The sequence below is a fragment of the Amia ocellicauda genome, chromosome 15, assembly GCF_036373705.1.
Source record: "Amia ocellicauda isolate fAmiCal2 chromosome 15, fAmiCal2.hap1, whole genome shotgun sequence".
Taxonomy (NCBI): domain Eukaryota; kingdom Metazoa; phylum Chordata; class Actinopteri; order Amiiformes; family Amiidae; genus Amia; species Amia ocellicauda.
Window position 1 is genome coordinate 30,362,726 of NC_089864.1, and position 26,907 is coordinate 30,389,632.

Sequence of the window (26,907 nt, forward strand, 5' to 3'; positions counted from 1 at the left end):
TTTGGTCCTCAATTTGCTAAGTTTTGGTACAAATTTCTCCTGAACCTCAAGTAGTATATTCTTAAAATATAACCATCCATTTTCAACTGAATCTGTATCCAGTGTGCTCCAGTCTAACTCTTCTAAGTACCGCTTTTCTAAAATTGTAGATCACTGTTTTAGACTTGGTCCTTGTTTTTTGAAAGAATGCCTCAAAGCTAACCATATTGTGATCACAGTTTGCCATTGGTTCTCTAACTAGTGTCCCTCTGACTCTATCTTAGTAATTTGAAAATATAAAATCAATGCATAAGCTTTCTCTGGTTGGTTCCCTGACAAATTGAGTTAGAAAGCAGTCATTTACCATCTCAACCATTTCTATGTCTGCTTCTGTAGCCCCAACTGGTCTTTCCCAGTCTATGTTTGAGAAATTGAAACCCACATTATAACAGCCACATCTTTGCTACATGCAACTAACTTTTTTCCTCACTGTCCCGGTACCGTGCAATTTCAACCGTCCCAAACTGAACTTGACCTGTCCCAAAATTAAAATACTAGTTTTTTTTGCATTTTGACATGCCAACATGAAATATGTTTAGAAAAAGACAATGCATCTTAATAAAAACAAACATCCATTACCTTATTAATCATTTAACTTATTAATTGAACTCTAACTTAAACAACAATATTCCATGGAGATATTCTGCCCCGTTAAACAACACATACAATATACTAAAAATAATGTGTTTCAGTGTGTTCCCTTTCACTTTCAGACATTTCTTAAAACTCTTAAAACTTTTTAAAAAGCTGTTAAGGATCTCTCTTTGTTGCAAGTTTTTTTTAAATACTCTTGCAGTGTTGCTTGTTTGATCTTATCTGTTTTGACTGTTTGAATTGTAGCAATATTGGGTATAAGAAAAGTGTGTTATAAATACAAATAATTATTGAAAAATTATTATTATTATTATATTATTTTTGTAGTTGAGGAGTTAAAGAAACAGTGGCGTAGCTTGTGAGACACACACCAGTGCAATAAACTGGAAAGGCTGTGTACTTTTTAACGGATCAAATGGGCAATGTCCTTGATGGAAAGCTTTTCAGATTACGGACTAATTAATTGAATGTTTAATTAATAAACTTGTCAGCAATACAGCACACTATAGTTTTCTGAAAGGTTTACGATTGTATTGAGTCATTAGAGCGGTAGAAGTTCAAACAGCCGCACCAGAGACGGATGAGCCGGTTCACGTCCATAGGAAACTGCTTAGTCACTGCCCGCGCTGCTTAATAATCGGATCAAACACTCGGATCAGTGGAGCCTGATCTTGATCTGCTTCGTACATTGGCTTTTCATGATCCGGATTCGGTGAGCCCGGATCCGATCCTATTTTCTGATCCTGTTAGTAAAACCGGCCCCAGATTCCACTAGCCTGAATGACGCAATCCACATATTTGGACAGTGAGGAAGAAGTCAAAATTGTCTATGTTGTATGCCACTAATAAAACTAATGTTGCATATTTTTATTACAGAGTGCATTCCTTTCAGGCCAGGTAGATCACACAACCATATTCTCTTGATACTATACAGACAATTCAAATGCCACAGCAACTCCCGGAAAACGCAGCCTCAGCCTGCAGACAGGCAGGGAGAGAGTGAAATTTCCAACATTATAATGACTTTATTTTTTAGAATGATTATACATTTACATAACCTAAATAATTACATAACGATGTCTAGCCAGACATCATTGTTTGAAACCTGGATGTTTTACATAGCCTACCTTAGCTTGCTTTTAGTAGCCCATAGCCAAAATCTGACCATAGAAAAAATGCAGATTATTTTTAAGACTTCCCGATTTACCATTGAAACCTGCATTTCTTCTGTATTCAGCTTACAACACGTTTATTGGACTGTCCAAAAGCAGTAAGGTACAATCCTATAGTTGTATCTTCAGATCTTTCCTTTTTCAAATGTTTTTACCGTTAGCCACAGTAGCCTAGGCCTATCCATCTGTAGGACGCCGTTAATGTCGAGCCCTGGCTACATGCAGTCCTGATTACATTGTACAATGCAACATCTTTCTGAATATCTGAATTGGGTGGTCTGTAACACACTCCTACCACTAATCCTCCGGATCTTTTATTCAAAAGTTTAACCCACAAATATTCTGTTTCATTACTAGCATCTAATTTGAGTTATTCTGAATCAATGTCATTTCTGACATATAATGCTACCCTCCCACCTCTTTGATTTCTCTCCTAAACTGTGTGTATCCTTTCAACTTCTATTCATCTCCATCATTTTCTGTAAGCCATGTTTCTGTCACTCCTACAACATCATAGTCACACGGCAGCACTTGTGGTTTCTAGGTCTAACATCTTGTTCCTTATACTCATGGCATTGAGGTACAAACATTTCAGTACTTTCCTACTAGCAGTTTCCCTTTGTTTTCTTTCCTAAGTGGAACATCACCCATTGTCAGAGCTCCCTGACCCCCTGGTTCCTAGTTTAAAAGATTCTCAATTACCATGCACAGACACTCTACCAATGCATTAGCCCCCCTTCTGTTTAGATGTAGACTGTAGACTGACTGTTTGTACAGGTCTCATCTATCCCAGAAGAAAGACCAATGCTCCATACATCTAAAACCCTCTTCCCTACACCAAGATTTCAACCACATGTTAAACTTTTTAATCTCTGCCTGACTCCCTGGCCATGCATGTGGTACCGGAAGTATTTCGGAGAAAACTACTATGGAGGATCTGCTCTTTAGTTTCTTTCCTTACTCTTTAAATTTGTCTTGCAGAACCTCTGCTCTTCCTTTTCCTATGTCTTTGGTTGCATTGTGGACCATGACCAGTGTATTCCCCCCTGCTTTGGCCAGTAGCCCATCTACTAGTTTAGGGAGATCTGCAACCTGATCATCAGGCAAGCAAGATACCATGCCGGTCTCCTTATCACAAGAACGCACTGTGTGATCTACACCTCTAAGAATCTAAGGTTTTGGCGTGCACGCCATCTGTCTCATGGGCTAAATCTTCCATATCACTAATACAGCGCAGATCAACAAGCTGAGCCTCAAGATCATGGACCTTGATCTCTAGGATTTCAACATGCTAACAACGTTCACAAATTAAATCTTCTTGGATGAGTTCATCCAGGACGGCAATCATTTTGTAAACATGATACTGTAATGTTTCACTGACACATGCTTCTAAATTTTGCACGTTTTTTTGGGGGGGGGCTCTTGGTTTCTGTCCCCTGGTCAACTGCTTGACTTGACACTGATAAATAGTGCAGCTCTTTCTCAACAGCAGCTTTAAGTAAGTACCCTTTTGTCTACCTGCCCCCAATTCACACCTAACTGGCTCCAACTGGATCCACCTGGCACAACTTACTTAACTGAAATCCTGCTAGTCCTAGACTAAATCACCTTTCCTTCAACCTATTTACTTTCACCAGCTGAGCAGCTGTACTGAATTGACTTAAATAAAGGCAAACTACAGACAAGATTAACTTCAATTAAGGCAGTTAAAACAAAATCAGGAATGCTAAGACTGTCTGAAACTAGGAACACAACAAGATGGCTGCCTCTCACCTGTACTGTCCTGTGTCTGTCTATGGCAACTTGTAAATCCTTCAGTTGATGTCTTGTTTGTCAGCTTAAGGGGTACAATTTTGTTAAACAAAACGATTCCATGATTTCTTTTTTATCTCCAGTTGTTTATTTGTTCTATGCTTTAATTTCAGAGTACATTGAGACATTAAACTGCGTACATTTCAATACAAACTGGAAAAATTGAGGTGTTCTAAATCTTTTGACCGGTAGTGTATATATATATATATATATATATATATATATATATATATATATTTACACATAGGCGGCAAGAGAAAATGTTATTTGTGGGGGCTGATTAAAACTAACTTAACAAGTCAATGCACTGGCAACATAAATTGTAGCAACGTGACGTCACCGCCGTTACACTTTAGAAAAAAATAAAACAAAGAACTAACATACAATGCACACTAGCTGCAGCTATACATATGGACCCTCAAACAATGCTTTATACCACCAGTACTATCTGTAGTCCTACATCTGAAGTTCCCAATAATAAGAAAACTAAACAAAACACAAAAGAATAATAAAACCATGATCTTACCTTCCTACTCTAGCAGGAACTTTCCTATTTTCTTTCCTTTGCTTTTCTGCAGGGTTGATTTTTCTTGTAATGTCCAACTCAATGTTCAGAATAGACAATGCAGAAAAACATTACAGAGAAAGAGGTTTCTTATTTTACAGAGCCCATGGGTAGGAATAGAGCTAACTGGAGAAGCTTGAAGAAACTGTGGATCTTAAACTGCCTAGTCCCACAACCAGTCCACATGACTCAATGTCAGTGTGAGCAATTTACATTTCTGATTTGGCTAAACTTGAATTCATTTTTACTATCTTCCCATATATTTCCAGCATCTGATCAACGGCTTGAGGGTTACAGGCTAAAATACCATCTCTTCCCAGACACCATTCCATGTTTTTTCATTTTTAATTTTTTATAAAGTTGTAGCAGTGCTTGTTACCACTCTTGCTGCTGTGGAGGGTGAGGCCTTTTCAGACTGCAGCGCCTTGTGAGTGACGTGAATCACCGACAGCAGATTATCAAAGACAACTAGACAGATAATGAAATCTGTTTTCTGTAGTTGGTACAGCAAACCATTTGCCTTAACAAAATTACAGTTACTTCCATGCTGAGAAAACTCTTTAAGGCACTGGATCAAACAATCAGATCAGACTTGCATGCTTTGATATTTTTCCACCTGCACGCCCAGCATGTTTCACTCAGACTGGTCAATGCAACTGATTTACAGATGTGTGCTGTACATCGCAGAAACGTGTATGGTTTCTGGGTATGGGAAAAAAATAAAAACAGTGACTCCAAGATGTTAAAAAATCCTGATACGGTTCCGTTTAGGGCACCACGTGTAAAACAGCGCACACTTTTTTTTCAAGTGTCTTTTTTCAACATTTAACTTAAACCTTTTGTATTTTTCCACATTTAGTAAATACTTAAGCCATTTTTTTCCACATTTATACATATTTTGTTTATTTCAATAAATACCTAAATAAATGCTAAATCTCCATTTTTTTAAAATAAATATTATTGTTTCCCCCTTTGAGACACTGACCCACAATCACACCAGCATATTGGATTTATAATAAATAATACACATTCCTGGTCATCAGTGGTCCACTCCCTGAACCAGTGCACTATGATAGTGGCCGGGTCATGCCTGTAACGATATGCATTGTGGGATACGCGTGTATAAAACACTCAATATAGGAAAGATCGTGAGATTCAGACCAGTTTAATTTAGAATGCCTCGTAAGATATGCATTTATGAAGTTTCAATGCTTTCAATTTCCCCAAAGTAAATTTCATAACAGAAAAACTGAGCTTTGTGAGCTGTGCTTCCTAAGCACTGACGAACGCTGAAACGTTTGCTGCTTTTTCTCTTGAGCCTTTAAGACCTGATTCCACAAATAAATAAATGTCTGACTTTGTTTCCTTTCAGTGCAATGTGCGGACAGGATCTCTTCTCTTAATAACAGACACATTATACATTGCACTCGCTGTCACTACACTTCAGCCACCACCATGTAAGGGATCATGCACCGCCCACTGCTGTGAGAAGCTGACTGGCGACATGATAATGATAATGATCACCAATTCAATATGTAGGTTGAAACACAATCATTAACTGAAACAGAAACAGCTGTGTAGGAGGAATAAAACTGGGTGAGGACAGTTTACTATCAAAAGTCATACACCACGGCAAGACTGAGCACAGCAACAAGACATAAGGTAGTTATACTGCATCAGCAAGGTCTCTCCCAGGCAGAAATTTCAAGGAAGACAGGGGTTTCCAGATGTGCTCTCAAAAGCTCTTTTGAAGAAGCACAAAGAAACGGGCAACATTGAGGACCGTAGACGCAGTGGTTGGCCAAGGAAACTTACTGCAGCAGATGAAAGACACATCATGCTTACTTCCCTTCGCAATCAGCAGTCCAGCAGTGCTATCAGCTCAGAATTGGCAGAAAACAGTGGGACCCTGGTACACCCATCTACTGTTCAGAGAAGTTTGGTCAGAAGTGGCCTTCATGGAAGACTTGCGGCCAAAAAGCCATACCTCTGACATGGGAACAAGGCCAAGCGACTCAACTATGCATGAAAACACAGGAACTGGGGTGCATTAAAATGGCAGCAGGTGCTCTGGACTGGTGAATCAAAATTTGAAATATTTGGCTATAGCAGAAGGCAGTTTGTTCGCTGAAGGGCTGGAAAGTGGTACACGAATGAGTGTCTGCATGCAACAGTGAAGCATGTTGGAGGTTCCTTGCAAGTTTGGGGATTTGGTTAGAATTAATGGTCTCCTCAATGATGAGAAGTACAGGCAGATACTTAGCCATCATGCAATACCATCAGGGAGGCATCTGATTGGCCCCAAATTTATTCTGCAGCATGACAATGACCCCAAACATACAGCGAAAGTCATTAAGAACTATCTTCATCATAAAGAAGAACAAGGAGTCCTGGAAGTGATGGTACGGCCCCCACAGAGCCCTGACCTCAACATCATCAAGTCTGTCTGGGATTACATGAAGAGAGAGAAGCAACTGAGGCTGCCTAAATCCACAGAAGAACTGTGGTTAGTTCTCCAAGATGTTTGGGCCAACGTACCTGCCAAGTTCCTTCAAAAACTGTGTGCAAGTGTATCTAGAAGAATGTATGCTGTTTTGTGAGTCTGGCTGATGTACATTTCCTGTTTTGGGATGACATGTGGAATGTGTGTCATATGCTGTTGTAAATGCAAACTGGGACATAAATTTGGGGGTCATAAGTCGGGCAGTCGTAATTGGGGGTTACGTGTGTGTATATATGTATGAAAAGCAAAATAAATCCTAGTTTCTATTTGAGCTTACCTGAACTTCTCGATAGGTTCCTCTCTATTAATAAAACACTAAACACTAAAACTAAATACACAGACAAGCAATCCTCAAACAATCAAAATTGCACACTCTTGGCCAAGTCCCAGCTCAAACCAATAATTAATTACTGTGTTCTTCTCCCAGGTGCAGTGTTCCATTTGGGGTCTCCTCCCTACTTCAAGCAGCAGACTTCTGTTTTCTCTCTGTTTCTCTCACGCCAACTCCCCTACAAGCATTCTGCTCCCTGCTTTATACAGTCCAGGGGCTTTATAAAGCATATATGTGTATGTGTGTGTGTGTGCACTCAAGTGGCCTTCAGATGTGTTTATATATTTCATACATTGCGTCAAATAGGTGATTTAACAGAAGAAATGCCAGTGTGCATTTTACTAAATAAATTAATATATGAAAATTATTCTCTTCACAATCAATTAAATAATTAATTCTTTTGAACTCCAAAAGTAGTTCACAAGCAAAACAAGAAATCTGAGGGAGCTGGAGAAAAGCTGCCAGAAGTGGTCAAACATCCTTCCTGATAAGTGCCAGTAATAATAGACTAGGAATCATCTTTTCAATGTCATCACAGTCAAAGGAGGATGTGCAAACTACAGTGTGCAGGGATGTGAATAAATGTGATTTTTGAAAAACACAATGATTTGTTATATTACATAATATATCCACATATACATGAAGTTGAAATGTGTAGTCCTCTCTGCCTCACTACTAGAATTACTAGAAATGAGAAACTTTTTAGCATGAAGACTAATTGAGGCTCTACAGAATTCCAGTTCTTCTCATATGTATACCTCATGTTTCCTGTTTAGGAATCTGGTACAACATACTCAGTGGCATGGGGAAGTTCTCTGTCATTATAAATGTAAGTATGTTTTTTTGTTATTTATTTAAATATTTCTCCATAATTATTAGCAATTATAACATTATAAACAACATATTGAATCACAACCCAGGATTATCTAGTGCATTACACCAAATTTGTACATCAATGAACTAATAAATACATACTATATTGTAAGGCAAGGTCTAGGAAAGACAAGGTGGGGAACTGTGCAAAGATGTATTATGTACAGTGGTCGTACACTTAAACAAAATAGACATACACAAAACCAAACAAAAGCCTAACTCCTTTTTGAGAAAATCATCTATCTATGCAAATATCTGTGCTCAATTGTGGTGGATGTACAGTAATGAATAATACCAAAATTATACAAATAATTTCAAATGTTTCTTAAGTGACACTACCCTATAATTGTTTCAGACACAACATGAAAGGAACTTTGGTGGGTTTAAACTGACAAAATACTGAGGCCAAGAGAAAAATAAAATAAGGTTGTAATATACATGTACATGTAATTAATATAGAATGCATGTTTTAATTTTTCTCTCAAACATCTGGGTTACAGTGCAAAGTGAGGGTTTATTGTACAGTGTGCTGTGCTCAAAATAAAGAGACATACAAAAACTCAAAAACAAAACCCTATCTCTTTTCGAGCCTTTACTAAACACAGTGAACAGGTCCCTATCTACATATATAACTAACATGAACACAACAAACAGCTACCATTCAAAGTCCATGACCCAGAGTCCTGGTCAAGTTCCATAAACAAAGTAATGTATTATGTAGTCAGTACTTCATTCAATACTTAATCAAACAATATGCTCCACTCCAACTCCCTGGCTCTCTTCCTGCCTCTCCTCATCAGGAAGCGATCCTGTTTTATCAAGTGGGGAAACAGTAATGGAGCAGCAGCGTGGGGTCGACTCTGGGTCATGGACTTTGAATGGTAGCTGTTTGTTGTGTTCACCTGGGTCCCACCTGGGTCCGGGGAGTGCCGGAGCCTCTTGGGGCGACCTATTAACTTAAATATGTATGAAAACATAAACATGTCACTTTAATATTTAATACAATAAGTGATATTTATTTTGTATAAATGTTGTCTACATGTTATGCCCTTGTTAGCAAATTTTAACAGACAACATACTTCTGATTTTGATTACCTTGAGTATGTTATTGGGTCAGCTGACATCTAGGACAGATGTCAGAGCTGATATCATATCTGTTGAACCCTTTTTTAATGAAGCAGACTGAGTACAGAGAATAATATATTTATTTAACATGCCCCCGACATGGGAGCTCCCCAACCTCACTTCAGTCTCTCCTAACAACACAATGTAACAGCCTTTATAGAAAGAATGATGTGTGGTGCTGTGAGCAGGGTCCAGTCACATGTTTGCATGAAGTGGTGCCTTTGGGTTCCTGTGTTGTTAGAACAAATGTATCCTGCTGGCCTTAAGTGTCCAATCTCATGGTCTTAGGACATTATTAATGGTGATGTGACATCTCCAGCCTCCTTTGATGTACTCAGAGAAGTCCACAAACAGACTCTAAACAAACGAGCAGCTGCGGGCTACCTATCCACTGTGTGATCCTTTTATCATAGAGAGAAATTTCTAGGTAGATATGTGTTTGTTCTCAATGTTTACAGAATTCCATTAGAGAGTGCGGGGAGCTGGGAAGAGATTTAATTCAGTAAAGCCTTGTAATTAATTAAAAATTAAACCAGAAATATGCTTACTTGGACCACCTTCTTCTAACTCAGTGCAAACAAAAATTTGATCAAATAATGCAAAGAGATACATTGATTAAATACAGGGTTCCCACGGTCATGGAAAATCCTGGTAAAGTCATGGAAAATGACCAAAACATTTTAAGTAATGGGAAATAGCTACACATATACACAGTCAAAGACATTTATAACATACATGGGATATATAATGTACACTCTGATACAAAGTAACAGTTTTAAAAATATTTTTTTTCCTTTTAGTACATACTCTGTAATACATGTGGTTATTACAAACATCATGGCACACAGTGGTCTGTGCCAGATATTATGTACACAGGGATTTCCAAGTTTTGGGAGAATCTGTGTGACGCACACATATGCTAAGCACAACTCCTATACCCATATAACAACACAAAGAATCTTGGTGCGTTCACAACATGCAGACTTTCGGCATTCTGCACAGATTCTCAAGATAATTGGTTGCATTCTTGTACTACAAATGTACGTAATTCTGAACAGAATCTAACCATTCAGCCAGTAAATTCACAGTATTTGTGTAGATGTTGAGCAGAATAATGTACATCCGTGTACACGATTGTGACTAAATTGGTCAGGATCTTCCAGAATGATGATTGCCCTTTTATGTGAAATAAAATTAATAGTAAAAGTGAATCACATGCACATCCAACTTACTTAGTAGGTGCAGGGTACAAAAAAAAAATCATATAAAGTAGAAAGAAAGAAATACCTGCACACTTACCACAGCTCCAATGCACAAATAAAATGTATTTATGTAACCCACGCTTCATAGGTTTTCGATCTACACAAGATCTTGATGAGGATATGGATCCTGATGAAGATCTCTTGTAGATCGAAATGTTGTTTTTGTGAAATAGTTGAAATGCTGTTTTAATTGTTGTTTTCCCATTTATCTCATGGTTTTTATTTAGGAAAAAACGAAACAAACACTAAAACAATATGTATTGTTATTATATACTTTATTTTAAATAAATATGCATATCATACATTTGGCTACTTAATTTAAATGCAACAGACACTTCATAAACTTTGAGCATTTAATGTAGGCAGTGTTTCTCAACCCAGGTCCTGACAAACCAGTCTCTTCTAATGTTCGCTCACCTGCGCGTTCAGCTCTCAGTTATTTAAAAAAATTAAGTGATTAATTAGACATTTGCCAGGACCAGTGTTGAGAACCCCTGCCTACATTAAATGCTCAAACCTTATGAAGTGTCCGTTGCATTTAAATTAAGTAGCCAAATGTATGATATGCATATTTATTTTAAAGGAAGTAAATAATAATACATATTGTTCTATTCAACAAATTAAATTTTATTTCAAAACCACAAACAAGTTCTACAAAAGTTACCAATATACACTGTTTATCCCAATGCTCAATTTTGCTGAGTTTCTTGTGCCGTTTGCTTTCTACGTGCTGCACTGTCCTCAATGCCACAATACTTACCAACCTCCGTGTGTGAGCCAATCATATAGCGCAATATTAAACACATGACCTGTCTGTGTGAGTTGTACACTGCAGAACAGCTTCATGTGAGTGCTGACAAGATCATGTCATAATATCAAACAAGCTTATGAAGTAGTATTTCATTAAAAAAAATTACCAATAAGAAACTGAAAATAATATTGAGTGTGTTTTAAAATTGGTATAAATGAGTAAAATCCAAACTCCTCAAATACAAAAATCTGGTAATTTATTGGTGAAAATTATTATTTATGTATTTATTTCAAAGAAAGAAAAAATAATAATTAAAAGCTTTAAAGTTTAAAACTGCAGTCATCTAAAACCAGCATATGGGAAAGGATTACTGATCGTAATGTTTGAATGTATCCATCCATCCATCCATTTTTGAAACCGCTTATCCATGTGGGATCGCGGTGGATGCCGGAGCCGATGTTTGAATGTATGTTTTTATTAATTAATTTAACTTATTTATAGTGGTTTATATTCAAGGCAATTCAGAATTACTGCTAAAATCATTAAAATACAAACTGTTAATGTTTTGTATAGTTTCTACTGTAATTGACATTTGTACTACATATACATCGATCAGATAGTAACTAGGTTTAATTTTGCATTTACATCTTTGTGTACTCTTTATTAGTTGATGGTGGCATGTTTTATTAAAGTGGGTGAATTGGATGGCTGTAAGGGGAGGAGGAGGCCATCATGACAAAAGCTGATTATGTGTTTTTTTCCTGGTGTGTTTATCAATATCCTCATTATTTGCTGTGTACATTTCCAACTTCCCAGCATTTTGGTTGAAAACAAATAAATAATTTAGTCAGGAAAATCAGAAAATGATAATGGAAAATGTAATGGAAAAAAAAATCGGATTTCCGTGGGAACCTTGCAAATATGATTAAGGATAACATTTTGACTACTAAAAGTTATGACTAATATAATAAAACATAGAAACATATTTGTTTTGGATCAGCCAGGAGTCACAAATGCAAGACCAAGATTGTAAATTCAATAAAACTGACAGATGTTTTCATATTGTTTTGTCAGAAATGAATAACTATGAAAAATTAAGATAGTTTGAGACCATCCCATAGCGATGAATAATAAAGTTCTGAAGCATCACCAAAATCAGACAATTTTTACCCAAGCTACACAGACCGCAAAATGCAATCATGTGCAGCTTGGGTTTCTGGGGAGGAAGCTGGGGCGCCTGCCCAGCCAGACCACTGAGATTTGCCTTTGTGAGAACAACATTGTCGCCTTTCGCTTCAGCTTGAATTCACATTAAAGTGCCATGAAAATTTGTTCCAGATGCCTTGGTAGTAGCAATAGTTCTTAATGATTAAGATTTTCCTTTGATCTCAAATGAGAATTTTAAGTGTCTTTAAAAATGTATAGTACTTTCTGTCTACATTAATTGAATACATATTCTCTGAATATGAAGTTATAACTGTATAAACAAATAATTTATTGAAAAATATATTCATTTTGTTGTTACCTTATCTGTGAGAGAGACGTATAACATATGGTGTCTGAGTAATACATATCATCACATTTCCATTGTTTGCAAAACATTTCCAGGAATGCAACTGTCGCGTATCTTTATGGATTACTGTATGAACAGATTAAACTAGTTTACTCATACTATAAAATGTATTTTAAGTTCCTACGTTGAACTGTTGATTTTGTTGATTTTGTATATCTTAGGACAGGAGTTAGGACAGGAGGACTCTCTACCCTGACTTAATTGAACCTTAATTGAAGTAACAATCTGCTTAGATTTGACTTTTTAAAATGTATAATAAAATAGTTGGTTCTTTAATAAGTTATTTATACAATCCAAGGATCCTATCCAGTCAATAACTTATTCATTGCCTTGTTTAATGATGGTACTGTAGAAAACATGGAATAGACACATTTAAACTTCTTCATATTTACAGTTAGGTTTATTAACACATTTATGTGCTCAATAATATGCATTATTATAATATAGCCTAAGAATAAAATTATGAAAAATACTGATGAGACATTACATTTTCATATAATTGGCTACATATAAACATTCTATCTACATCCTATATACAGTATAGATTGGTGTCCCATATTCCATATTCTATCAAAATGTAGACTGGGGTCCCCTCAGCTTTAGTGTAGTTGCGATGCAGCACGGTGCTGGCATTAGGGACTGGTGTGTGAACGTGCGTGCGTCGGTGGGGCAAGGCTTTGAAATATCTACGGGATGGTTGTAGAGGGCTGGTCTGGGTTAAAGTCCAGGGCTGGGTTTTTTTAGTTCCAGTCCATCCCTGGTTGAATTGAGATATACTAATGTTCATAATGTGTATCAATTGAATTCCTCAAGGCTATGAACCTAGCCCAATGTATCAGGTTGTATAGGGGGGTCTGAAGCAGTCTAAAAAATTATTAATTAAGACAGTTCTTGTTTTTTTTTTTTTTAATGAAAAACATTCCCTTCAAATATTTAAGTTTCTAATCCCACTTCTACTTAGCTGCAGAATTTTAAATTGTATCTTTGAGCACTGACACATTGATTTTGGAATCATCACTCCTGTGACATAATAACAAATAGACTCCACAGATCAAACTGTTTCTGTTGTTTTGGGTGTTCTAGGTTTTATATTACCATATATTAAAAAATAGGGCTGCTTTGATTAATCAGTTAATTAATCTATTATCAGTCTATTCATTGATCAACGACCAGTATTTTCTCTATTTAATCGAGCAGATTTGTATATATATATATATATATATATATATATATATATATATATATATATTATTATTTATTTATTTATTTTAATTATAATGACTGGTGATTATATGGTTAACACTAGAAACGAACATTTCAAAATACCTACAAGAGCTGATAGCTCTTTAAAAGTTGGTATAATGAAAGGCAAACGATCGAATAAAACTAGCACAAATGGAGTAGTATTTAAATGTTAATAAGATTATAAAACATTCAAATGATTGGTATAAATAACATAAAAGTTTTTTTTGTTTTTTTTCTGAACACAGAGTAATTCAAATTAAATTGATCAAACCGGCCAGCATCTAGTGTGAAATTATAAAGGCAAATCATGCAAGATATCGCATCACGAGTACAGTATCTGCGCACAAACTGAAGCATAACCACTAATGGGAAAATTACAGTCTAACTTTGGATTCAAAGTGGATTCGGAAGGAAATACTGAAGAAACAATAAAGGTTTTCTCTTTCATTTGAAAATTGGTGCACGCATAAACCAACACCCCAACATTTACTGTCCAAATCCTTTTCCCGCAGACATAACCTTAAACCAAAATTTCGACACTTGCCTGCTAATTTTGTTTTACAGCAAATTGCAAGTCTGAAATTTATATATATGTTTTGTATTTCTTTAATGCAGAGTAATTGTGTTTTATTGCCTATGTACTGTTTGAAATTATTTGTATTGCTTTGTTTAGTTTGTAATTAAAATGGATACTATATTATTATATAATTAATCTTTGACACCATAGACATTAAAATACTACTAATAATTATCAAGATGGCTGAAACACAAAGTGATTGTATCAGTGTGACTGCATATATAATATCAAATTCTAAAGCACACACCTATAAATATTAATATATGTCATGTTTACAATGTTCTTTTGTTTTGTATGTTTTTTAAATCTGTTTTAAAAATAATTATCTATTTAATAAGCTGGCCTACATAACAATAATTGTAAATAATAATAATAAAAAAAATCTAAAAAAAACTTTTAAATCCATAAATCCAAATCCAAAAATCTTGCCGAATTTCTTGTGAAAGTTGGTTTCTGTGACATCAGCATACACCAATATAGCACAGTATATAGTGAATGAAAGTAACATTTCTCTATAACTGTCTTTTTTTAGGGCTCATTTTGGGAGAATATGATAATACACAATTATATATGATACCTATAAAATCTGCCATCCATTAACTAGGAGTATACATCACTGTTGTAGTCCTTATATGTAAAATATATATATTTTTTTTTACATAGGCCTTTGTCATCTCCTTCACTTCTGATTTCATTCCACGATTGGTCTACCAGTACATGTACAGTGAGACAGGGACCATGCATGGCTTCATTGACCACACCCTATCATACTTTAATGTCAGCCATTTCAGAGAAGGAACAGCACCTACATTCTCACAATTTGATAAAGAAGTGACAATGTGCAGGTAAGTTGCTGTTTTCTTTCACATTAAATTGTGGAACTGTAATGAAGAATTTATATCTATATATTTATATACAATGCCCAGAAAATGTATTCAGACCCTTCCTATGCTGTCCTTCTTGTGAATGTACAAAATAATACATTTTTTTAACCTAATATTTTTTTTTGAAACTGAATAATTCTAAGGGTAAGATAAGTTAAAGTGAATAGAGCAAAGTATAGAAAAGTCCTTAAGGAAAATCTGCTGCCCTGTGCAAGAAAGCTGAAACTGGGATGGAAGTTCACCTTTCAGCATGACAACATGCCAAAGCACACAGCCAAAATTACACTGTATTGATTAAGGAACAAAAAGGTAAATATCCTTCAGTGGCCCAATCAGAGCCCTAACCAATCCAATTGGAAATTTGTGGCATGACTAGAAGATTGCATCCTAAGGAACTCGACAGAGCTTGAAATGTTTTGTAAAGAAGAATACTCAAATAAGGCCTAGTTTCCTTTCTGGCAAACTCCAGGTACTTTCAGATGGTACTTCTTTCGTGTTATGCAGAGCTCATGATATGGTTGACTGGTGTATTCCACTCTCAGCCAATTATCTCTGTAGCTCCTCCAAAATGATTGTTGGCCTCTCTGTGGCTTCTATCACAACATTCCTTCTTGTTTGAACACTGAGGTTTGAGGGACAACCTTTTCTTGGCAGTGCCTGTGTGGCTGCTTGACCATTGATCCAGCTGTGCTCACTGGGATATCCAAACACTTGGATATTATTTTGTACCCTTTCCCTAAATCTATGCATTTGTATTCTTTCTCTTGAACTTCTGTAGAATGATTGTTCTATAGTGAGTTTTTATCCAGAAAATGTAACAGCCACTTTAATGGTTCACAGGTGGAGGCCAATGGTAAGGTAATTATGTCCTTGTTAGGGTAATTTCTGTGAGCTTCCACAACACAGGGGTTGAATACTTATGTAAGCAACTTTTTTTTTCTTTTTTCTTACAAATATTTCCCAACACAAAACCATTGTCACCTTACAGTAATTGATTTTGAGTTTGTGTATTAAAAATAAAATATCAAACAGAACAAAATGTCGTTATACCATTTGTCAGGGGTCTGAAAACTTTTGCAAGGCACTGTATTTTGTAATTACCTGTATTAAATATAAAGATTTTGGTAACACTTTACAATAAGGTACCATGATTTGTCATGAATTAATATATGAATACATCAATACATCATGAACATAATCTAAGTTCTGATGTTGAGCACATTAACCCACACTTACCCTAACCCTAACCCTGTTATACATGTGATGAACATACAAACTCAGATTAAGTGCATGACATATTCATGTGTTTATCTTGTGGTATTCACAGTTTTCAATGTGTCCTGCTATATAGTATTGAAAAGGTGGTCACCCTAGGAACACACAGTACAATCACAATAATAATACTTTGTGCAGTATTAGAATGTTGAAAACAGTAGAGGAACTGTAGAGGTCCAAGACAAATGGCAAAAGACGAAGTTTCAGTCTGTGTGGGATCAAATCGCAAGTTAAATGGAAGTTTAGTATGGGCCTGATATTCAAACTTAACGTAATTTCCACGCAAAATGTGTGCCATGCGAAAAATATGCGACTTGACCAAAAAAGGAGAGATAATCTTTGCGCGATATTGCAATATAGCCATTGCAATATAGCATTGCTTTCCTGTGCCTTGCAAACCCGCCTGCACCACTCCACAGTGCACTGTGATTTCCGCGCAAATATCACGCAATAACTGGTATAATCAGTCTAATTAAGGCTTTCACGCAATTCAAATTAAATTGCGCTATGCATGGTTAATGTCAATCATTATAGAGTCATTACCATATGTTAATAAGCCATGGCATTAAAGGAACAGGACTCTGCAGGTGGATGCATGATGGCAGTGTGCTGGACAGAGGCGAGTTCCATGTTTCACGTTCTGTTATTTGTACACAAACACACACGCACACACACACACACACACACACACATATTCATCTCATTAGAAATCACATCTGACATCACTCCACACTGTGCAGTGCACTCGAGTCTGGACACATCCCAAATGCATACCTCCTAGTAATATAGTAGTGCACACCTCTATGCCATTGTCCTGACAGGGAAAGCAAAGAGGCTCATACGCGTAGTATTGCAGTACAAACAGAATATTGGGGATGTAGTAGTAATAAATATGACCCAATACCCATAATTGTCTGTATGTAGGTCGTCACAGACTCAAACATAATCTTATTATGTACATTACTGCTGCTGAGTGTCCAAAACAGGTGTGTAGCACCTACTGCAGTCCTGTGTAGCCACCATATACTTTTTGATTTCCATAAGTAAGCTTGTTTTTATCTTTTGAAAATATTGTGATTATAGTGCACAAAGGGTGTGATTTGTTTATTTATTTTATATGAGTGTTATTAAATTCAGTGCATATTTGGATGTCCTATTATTATTATTATTAAGTTATTGTTTTTGATTTCTTACATTTAGTTTGGGTGAATTCGATTAATGATCCACACTAACCGAATATTTTTTCCCCGAACTGTGTTATTCAAACACAATTCTAATTAAGAGAAGCTGTGTAAACGCCTTATTCATCGCTTTTTAATTGTTCGTTCTCGTTTAACTAAAGGAATATATATATATATATATATAAAACTACAGACCCCTTTGGGATTCGAATCCACAACACCTGGTTAGCAGCAATTCCAATACTGGAATTAGTCACATATACATTTATAAATTAGGAAATAGTAAAAAATAAGAACAAATGTGTGTGTGTGTGTGTGTGTGTGTGTGTGTGTGTGTGTGTGTGTGTGTGTGTGTGTGTGTGTGTGTGTGTGTGTGTGTGTGTGTGTGTGTGTGTGTGTTCTATGGCTCTATGATAAGTGAAGGTACTCATGGATATGCTCATGTGGAGAACTTATGAGGGGGGCGAATTATGTCTGTGTGAAGTTGGTACTCCTTGCTGCATATCTTCACCTATGTTGGGGTTGCTGTTGCCTGGTATGCAGTGTGTATGTATGAATGTTTCGCCATTTTGTCAAAAAAAGACTGTTAGGAACTTGTTTTGGTGCAGCACACATACAACCATATATAAAAACAGAGAGCCCCGTTGTTGACTGTGCGTTGGGATGTTGCTGTCCAGGAGCTGTCCCATGAAATAGTGCTGTGCGTGGAGTTAGCACCATGCTTTTCAACATGAAGTTTTGAATATGGCAAATAATGTGCATTTTTGCACGATAGTCATTTGCTCCTCGCAAACCCCTCTGCACAGTGTACAAACCCTAATGGGTATGAAATATATTTCATTTATAATTATTCTACAGTACAACTATCATAATAGAGTACAGACCTATTATTTGAATTTCAATTAAGTAAACCGAATATTGGATTTTAAATTGATTAAATGCAACATTTAGTATACAGTATGGCAAAACGTACCACTTTTCCTCACCAACTGTAACTCACTGCACATCTAATCACGTTTGTCTTTCTCTTTTCACTTGCCTCAAACAATAAAATTAGGGGAAAATGCATTTGGAAAAATAAAACCCAATCATGGTACTGTATGCATGTATGCATTAGTAATTTTTTTACTATTATTCCAGGTGCAAATTAATTAAAAAGTGCAAAATGGAAAAAAAAAGGTTATCTTCCAATAAATTAACTTTAGAACTTTAGAAAAGCTGCAAAACAGTATACAGTACTTTACATACCTCTAACAAAGGTAACATTTAACATTTAACATTTACACACAAATATGCAATAAAAAACAATCACCTAAAAACTATATGCAATGTACAATTGTGTTGCAAAGCTCAATGGTCTATCTGTGTTTTTGCCGTGTAAGATACTTCTTGAAGCATTCATCTGGGTATAAGCCAGGCTTTCTGCTGCAGGTTTTGCATAAGTATATAGTCCCATTTCTGCCTCCATCTAAATAATTATTTACTTCACTGTCTGCTTATTCTAACATCTGTAACAGTTGTGCAGATGTGTGTGCTTTTTTCTGACTCTGTGATGCTGATGCGGCCATGCTTAGCCTGCAGTGAAAGCCTGCATCTCTCTCTTTATCACTTGTCACAGTGGGGGCTTAGCCCATATGTTTCAAGTGTTTTTGCAATGTTTCAAAGGCTTTTTCCGTAAGAGAATCAGTATTTTCTATGCAGAAGACACGTTTAATGAGATCTCAGGACCGCAACTGCATTTTCACAATGTCGGATCCAGGGGGCTGCAAAACTAATTTGTTTTATTGGAAGGGGCTGTTTTTCCAGGACATTATATTGGGAATAGATAGACCTTGTTTGTTTACAGCATTCTCAAGTTCCCCTTTGGGATAGACGTTTCAACAGCATGTCCTGGCCATAATCTCCCAATGTTCACAGTGAAGGGCTTTTTCCACACACAGCTGTGTGAGGCCCAATATATTCAAGCAATGGTAATACCACTTCTAGTTTGACAAATACAAAATATGTTTCCCAAACTCTGAACAGTCTTACTTTTTGTATAAAATTGGAAATTGATAACTGTGCTTAACGAGTGTAAAGAGGAAGATAGCAAATCCTATAAAACATGCTGCGAAGCCACCTGATGTTATGTAACAGAGCAAGGAAAACAATGACAAGCTCATAGAACCCCAGTAGTACTCAGTCAATTGGATGCTGCCCTTTGGGGAATCACATAGAGGTAGCTATGACAATGTCCAGATTCAAACCAGTACTATACTGGTCTCAACCTGTGCTATGAATGTAGGTTTTTACTGCACAAGTCATCTGGGAGCTCCTTGTATACTGGAAAATTGGCAGTTAATTAAAATGATAGGTTGCGGAACCCCGCTTATCGGAGAAAGGAAGCACTGCCCAAAGAGGACGGTTTTAGTACGTTACCATAGGAACATCATCAAAATATTTTTAAATCAAAGCTGCCTGAGGCCCCTGTTTGAGTCACTCAAGTCCCCTTCCTGTTTCCTGTTTGTAGAAGACTTGTAGGAGACTTGAACTCCCTCGCAACCTTGCAAACCTTGGACGGTGCTTCCTTTCTCAGATAACCAGGGTTGCATCCGTAACCAATCATTATCTTTCAAATTGGAAGCACTGCCCAAGGAAGAAGGGTTACTGTATAACAAAACCGTTGCAAGGGAGGTCATGCTATACTGGGAATAGTAATGAAGCAGGTCCTGTGCCCTCACTTTACTACAGTAGCAACGGCCTCCTGCTCCACTAGAGCACTAGGAGTGGTGCCACAGACAAACTGTACAGAATTTAACAGAATGAAACAGTGCAAGACAACAACAATTGTTGTGCCTCCCCTTAACACAGTAGTAGTGGCCTCCTGCTCCACTAGTGCAACTAGGAGCGGGGCCCCAGATCTGCTCATACAGAATCATACAGCACGGAGCAACAGAACAAGTCCTGTGCCCTCCATACAACACAGCAGCAGCGGCCTCCTGCTCCACTATGACAGCTAGGAGCGGTGCCACAGATCCTCTTGACAGAATTAAATTGGATAACAGAGTGGGGAAAGCAGCATCCTGTGCCCTCCACTTAACACAGTAGCAGCAGTCTCTTGCTCCACTGGCACAGCCAGGGACAGGCCACAGATCTACTGTATATAAATAACATAAGACACAGAATGGGGCAGCAATACTGTCCACCCTCAGCTTAACATAGGCACAGCCAGAAGTGGGGCCACAGGCCTACTGATCAAACCAGAATGAGAACACAGAGTGGGGCAACAAATCAATATTGTGCCCTCCGCTCACAGTGGCCTCCTGCTAAACTAATGGAGTTGGGAGAGGGCCACAGCTCTGCACAACAAGGAAATACATACAGAGTGGGGCAATGGGATACCAGCGCCAGTGCCGTCACTTACCACAAGAGCAGTCACCTGCTGCTCGACTCGCACAGCTTGGAGCAGTCAACAGCAAGCTCTACTGTGTGAATCAAGGAACTATATACAAGGTGGGGTAACAGGAGGTCAGCTCTTGTGCCCTCACCCACCACAGGAGCAGTCACTTCCTGCTCATGTAGCACAGCTAGGAGAGGAGTGACGGTAAGCTCTACTTTGTGAACCAAGGAACTATATCCTCATCCACAACACGAGCAACCCCTTCTGGCTTGACCAGCACAGCAAGGAGTGGGCAACAGCAAGCTCTACTGTGTTGTAGCCAAGAAGTATACACAAAGCAAGGCAAGGGGAGACCAGCTCCATGCCCTCTGCTTAATACAGGAGCTCAGTGAACTGTATACAACAGGGTAGCAGGGCAATACACAATCACTCCCGAGACAACATATATACATTAAGTGGGCTACACAGGGCCAGCCTGAATGGCCTATGCTGAGATGGCACTGAACTACTCACAAGCAAGGCAAGCCCTGCAAAGTCCTGTAAGCAAGCCCCAATTTGGGTCTGCTGCCAGAGTGTCTCGGGGTCATGGGGCAGGAGGAGGAGGGGGTGGAGATCCGCTGGCCCTTACTGTTCGGCTGGGGTCTACTGTGGCGGGCCTGGGTGGGCTCCTACCTGCCGGTGATGCAGTGGCAGAGGTTGGCAGGTTGGCAGGGGCAGGGGAGCGGGTCTACTTTGAGAGTTTGCCTTTTCACTCCTGTGGCCTGCCTACGGGGTTGAGCTGGGGTTGTGACGCAGGGGTAAACTCGGGCAAGCTTCCATGATTTCTCTCTCCTGGAGGGAGCGCGTCAGCATTTCCTCCACCGATTGGCCGAATTTAAAGGCAGGGCATATGGGCACGCCCATCAGGCTGGTTCTATCTGCATCAGGCACTCCCTTCACCTGTGAAAGCCACAGCTGGTGGTGTGTCTCCACTATGGCTGCCAGACTGTTGGCCGCTGAGCTCCAAGGTTAGAGAGGGGGCAGCAGGCCCGGTGGCTTCGGAAGCAGCAGGCCTGGTGGAGGAGGCAGAGGGGCTCAGGGAGAGGTGGAAGTCCTGTTCCACTGAAGCCCTGCCATCAGTAGGGAAAATGGATAGCCTGGAGATGCGGTGGAAAGCACACAGAGCAAGAAGCGTGTCCATCCCCAGTATGTACTGTGGCACAGCCGTGGAGGCAGAGGAGGAAGCACAATACTTCTCCATCCTCGCTTAGTGCCACACACACACACAAGGCACACCAGCAACTGGGACACTTTCACGGCAAGTGGAGCGCCTAGTGGGTCTGGCCACTGTAAGCATGTCTCCACCCAGCAATGCTACTCTGAACCAGCAAAGGGGGTGACTCCACACCAACCACACCACAATGTTACTGCACCGGGGCACTGATTAGAACCACAAGAGAACAACATGGGAACACTGCAACTGGGTCGTGCCACAGCAACAACACAGGAGGTCCAGAGGAGCAACGCCGAGCACTACCGAAGTGTGCCAAACAGAAATGTTGCCCCCCCCACACGATGGAAGCCATAGACGACAGAGTATGACCACGTCACGACCACCTCCCCCCTCCAATACCAGCAGGGAGGCGCAACAGTCAGGCAACCGAAGTCCAATGATGGAGGGCAACTGGGAAGTAGCAGGAGCCCAGGGACCGCAGGCATGCAGGCAGGGCACCGCGGCAGGGGATGGGGAGGACAGAGGATGACCGCAGTGACATCCCAGCATGGCAGGGGAGCAAAGGAGATATGCCACAACAACACCATGTCATTGTCCAGTCAGACCGGTCAGCCAGTCTTCTGGGTCCTCCCCTTCAGGCAGGGAGATAAACTCTTCATCCTCCCACTCCAGCTCTGACACTGCGGGCCACTCCTCATCCTCAACTTCATTGGTTTCAAGGAGGGTTACTTTCTTCTCCCAATCTACCAGCTCTAGTGCTGCTGGCCAATCTTCCTCATCCTTGCTTTTGTTTAAGCGAAATGGAAGAGTGACCCTTCTGCAAGACTGCACACCTGTGCTTATATGGTGTGCTCTTGGTATTGGGGGCCCCGCTCCTAGTTCTGCTGGTAAAGCAGGAGGTCGCTGCTGTGTCCAGCGTAAGGCATTTGAATTGGCTCTTGTTGCCCCGTTGTGTATATAGTTCCATTATTATTAATTGAATTATCCAGCAGTGGCTATCCAGTTGGTTAGCCTGCTGTATGTAGAGCTCAGGGTGTAAGACTGCACCCTGTGGTTATATGGTGTGGTCTTGATATTGACCCCGCTCCTAGCCCTGCTAGTAGAGCAGGAGGCCACTATTACTATGCTTCGTGGTAGGCACAAGGATTGTTGTTGCCCCGTGGATACACCATTCGTTATTTCTTCCCAGTTCAGCGTGTCTGCTGTCTTCATGTCTGGGCAGCCCGGATGTGGCCCCAAGGAGCCCCTGTGGCATCTATCTAGAGTTGGTACGGCTCCTAGTTGGAACACCCCAGGGTAGGCTCTCTTACCAGCTCACTGCCTCCTCTTTTGCAATGGTTTGGCAATACTGTAACCCCTCCCCCTTGGGCAGTGCTTCTGACTCAAAAGATAACGTAATTTCTAATAGCTATAGCAGTTATTTCATTGGCATTCTAAACTAAGCCTACCCATCTCATCAATATTATTACCATTCTTACTAATAAATAATATGTATTATCCTCTAAATTGCCAGCTACATTGGAAGGCCATTTGCCGATAGTAAAGATAAATTTGAAACAATTCAACTCTAATAAGAAGCAAGTAAGGAATTGAACATACTGATAAACTAGAAGGGAGTAACTCAGAAGTTAAAAAGAACAAGTTCCCTTAGTTCATTTTGAAAGAATGCAGGCAAATTAATATTACTGTTAGAAAACTCCAGGGTCACAGCATACGTTGCACAGAGGCACAAAAGGATTTCCGTTTTCCTCCACACTTTCCTGATCCCTCTCATAACATCTCTTTGCAATTATATATATTCTTTGTATTTTGTTTCATCTCGTATGTGTTATACACCATTTGCATATTTTTATTAAAACATTTTGGCCAATGTTTTGGTACAAATTTCTACTGAGCCTCTAGTAGTGTTTTTTTGAAATATAATCATCCATTTTCGACTCTAACGCTTATTAAGTAGCGCCTCATTCCTTCAAGGTTTGCTTTTCTAAAATTGTACACCATTGTTTTGGACTTTGGACTTTAACCTATTGTGATCATATTTTACAATTGGTTCTCCTTCTTATTCTGTTTGAGAAATTGAAATCCCTCATTATAACAGCGACGTATTTGCTACATGCATACATACATTGTACAATGCATCTGAATTGGGTGGTCTGTAACACACTCCCACCACTAATCCTCCAGGTCTTTTATTCAAAAGTTTAACCCACAAAGATTCTGTTTCGTTAGCAGTATCGTGAGTTCTTCTGCCTCATTTCTGATCTATAATGCTACCCCACCACCTCCTTGATTACACCTGTATCTCCTAAACTGTATGTGTCCTTTCAACTTGTATTCATCCCCATATTTTTCTGTAAGCCATGTTTCTGTCACTCCTACAACATCATAGTCACCTGAGAATAGTGAAGTGATATGATGCTGAAATCTGTAACTGAACAGTATAGGTGTTTCTGTTACTACTTTTTAATTAATATAATGTACTACTATCCTTAGTAATAGTAATGACAACAAAAGTAATAATACTTTGGAATTATTCTGCATTATCGTACTTAGTTAGTGGACCGTCACAACGTAATAATTAATGAGAAATAGGAAAGCAGACACCAGATTTTCTGTTGTGCTATACATTTTCACACTACTTCACAGTTCCTCTGAATATTGTGCAACATACAACATATTATATTTAAATAAAAAGCAGGTGTTGTGTTTATAATTATTGGTATAAGCCTAAAAATTTAAGACACTTTACTCGTTATAATCTATTTAATAATACAATACAAAACCATACACATTATTTACAGATATTTCTGAATATATGCTCAGCAAAGAAAGAAACGTCCCTTTTTCAGGACACTGTATTTTAAGATCTTTGCAGATCTTTATTGTAAAGGGTTTAAACAATGTTTTCCATAAAAAATTAATGAACATGTACCTGTGGAACGGTCGTTAAGACACTAACAGTGTTAAGGTACAATGCTTCAGTTGAAGCAACCCTTCGGATCCCAGTGAATCAGGCACCCCAGTGAGTGCTTCCAGTAACAGATGAGACTTTTCATCAGGAGATGAGCGCTCGGGAAGAACAAATTCACAGACACCGAAGTCTGTTCGTTTATCTTCGTTTATTGAAAGTTTCACACAGCCTTTTATACATTTACAAGCAGTATTTCAAAGGAACACTCCTGAAACTGGATGATATCTTCTTGGCATATGTCCGGGGCAGTTCCGAGACACGGGAAGCGATAATTCATAAGGTATTCTTTATAATTAGTTTAAGCATGGAGGCGTTGATATCAAAGACACAGTAAACAAAATTTCATAAGGTTTTCTTTGTAATTAGTTCAGACATGGAAGCGCTGGTACCAAGGACACACTGTACTAATAAGAACGTATTAATAGATAATTTTGGTTTGTTACCCAAAGAAATTGTTTCTATCTGCCACACAGATAAGTCTGAGCAGAGAAATCATAATAAGAGCAGAGAAATCATAATAAAAACAAGTTTTAACTAGTAACTTACTGGAAAGAAAGGAAGGACGTGTAACAACACCTGCACAGGATCGGTACATCCGAAAATCACACCTGCGGGACAGGTACAGGATGACAACAACAACTGCTCGAGTTACACCAGGAACACACAATCCTTCCATCAGTGCTCAGACTGTCCGCAATAGGCTGAGAGAGGCTGGACTGAGGGCTTGTACCAGATCTGCAGTGCACAAAGTGCTTGGGAACTGTGAATAAAATAAAATAAAAACATGTGTATCAATGAAAGTGTCTAGTAACATACTGGTGTTCTGTTTACTATAATGTGACTGCCTTTGTTCTTTCATTACAGGTACAAAGATTACAGAGAACCTCCTTGGTCGCCAACGGCTTATGAATTCTCCAAGCAATACTGGTCGGTTCTTGCTGCACGTCTAGCATTTGTAATTCTGTTTCAGGTAAACCTTGGCTATAGGAAAATATTTATTTTTCAGACTATATTGTGTATTATTGTAAAACATAGGATGTCTTAGGATAATCTGATCACAGTTTCAGATTGTAACCAGTTCAAGCAATATCAAATCAAATACTTTGATAATACCTAGGAAGTATGCATACTGACCTCACAGTGCATGCCAATTTTTAACTTGCATTCTGGAAAAGGCATGCTTTGTATTGAAACATAGTTGGAGGTTCTTTGTCATAAGGAGCTGAGGCTGGCAGATTCTTAATGCACAAAGATATGGGAGATGCAGAAACTTGAAGGGAAAGCTAAAATACTCTATGCAACTCTATGTTACTATGCAACCTATTGCAAAAGCTAAAGAATTTATATAGAAACATTCTGTACAGAAGAAAAGTGCAAGCTAGATATACTGTATGCGGTTTTGTGATCTGTACAGGTATATAAAAGATGTATTTAGTCAGAAATCCACCAGAGATGTTTTGTACAGAAGAAAAACGTAAAAGTATGTGCAAATTAGTTAGCTGTCACCAAATTATAACCACATGCAGGTATGTGAACACTCTGGCTTCTTTGACAACCTGTTGAGTGGTTGTGATCATAAACC

The 26,907-nt window shown here is 38.5% G+C and overlaps 1 protein-coding gene across 1 annotated transcript in view; it reads left to right on the top strand.

Annotated features, from left to right (window-relative positions):
- The window catches only part of LOC136772014 (anoctamin-2-like), a 203,339-nt gene that overhangs the window by 167,119 nt on the left and 9,313 nt on the right, over positions 1 to 26,907 (top strand). The window contains exons 23-25 of the mRNA XM_066724657.1: positions 7,793 to 7,845; positions 15,086 to 15,267; positions 26,190 to 26,295. Coding sequence (XP_066580754.1) covers positions 7,793 to 7,845; positions 15,086 to 15,267; positions 26,190 to 26,295 — 341 coding nt within the window. The remainder of the gene's footprint in view (positions 1 to 7,792; positions 7,846 to 15,085; positions 15,268 to 26,189; positions 26,296 to 26,907) is intronic.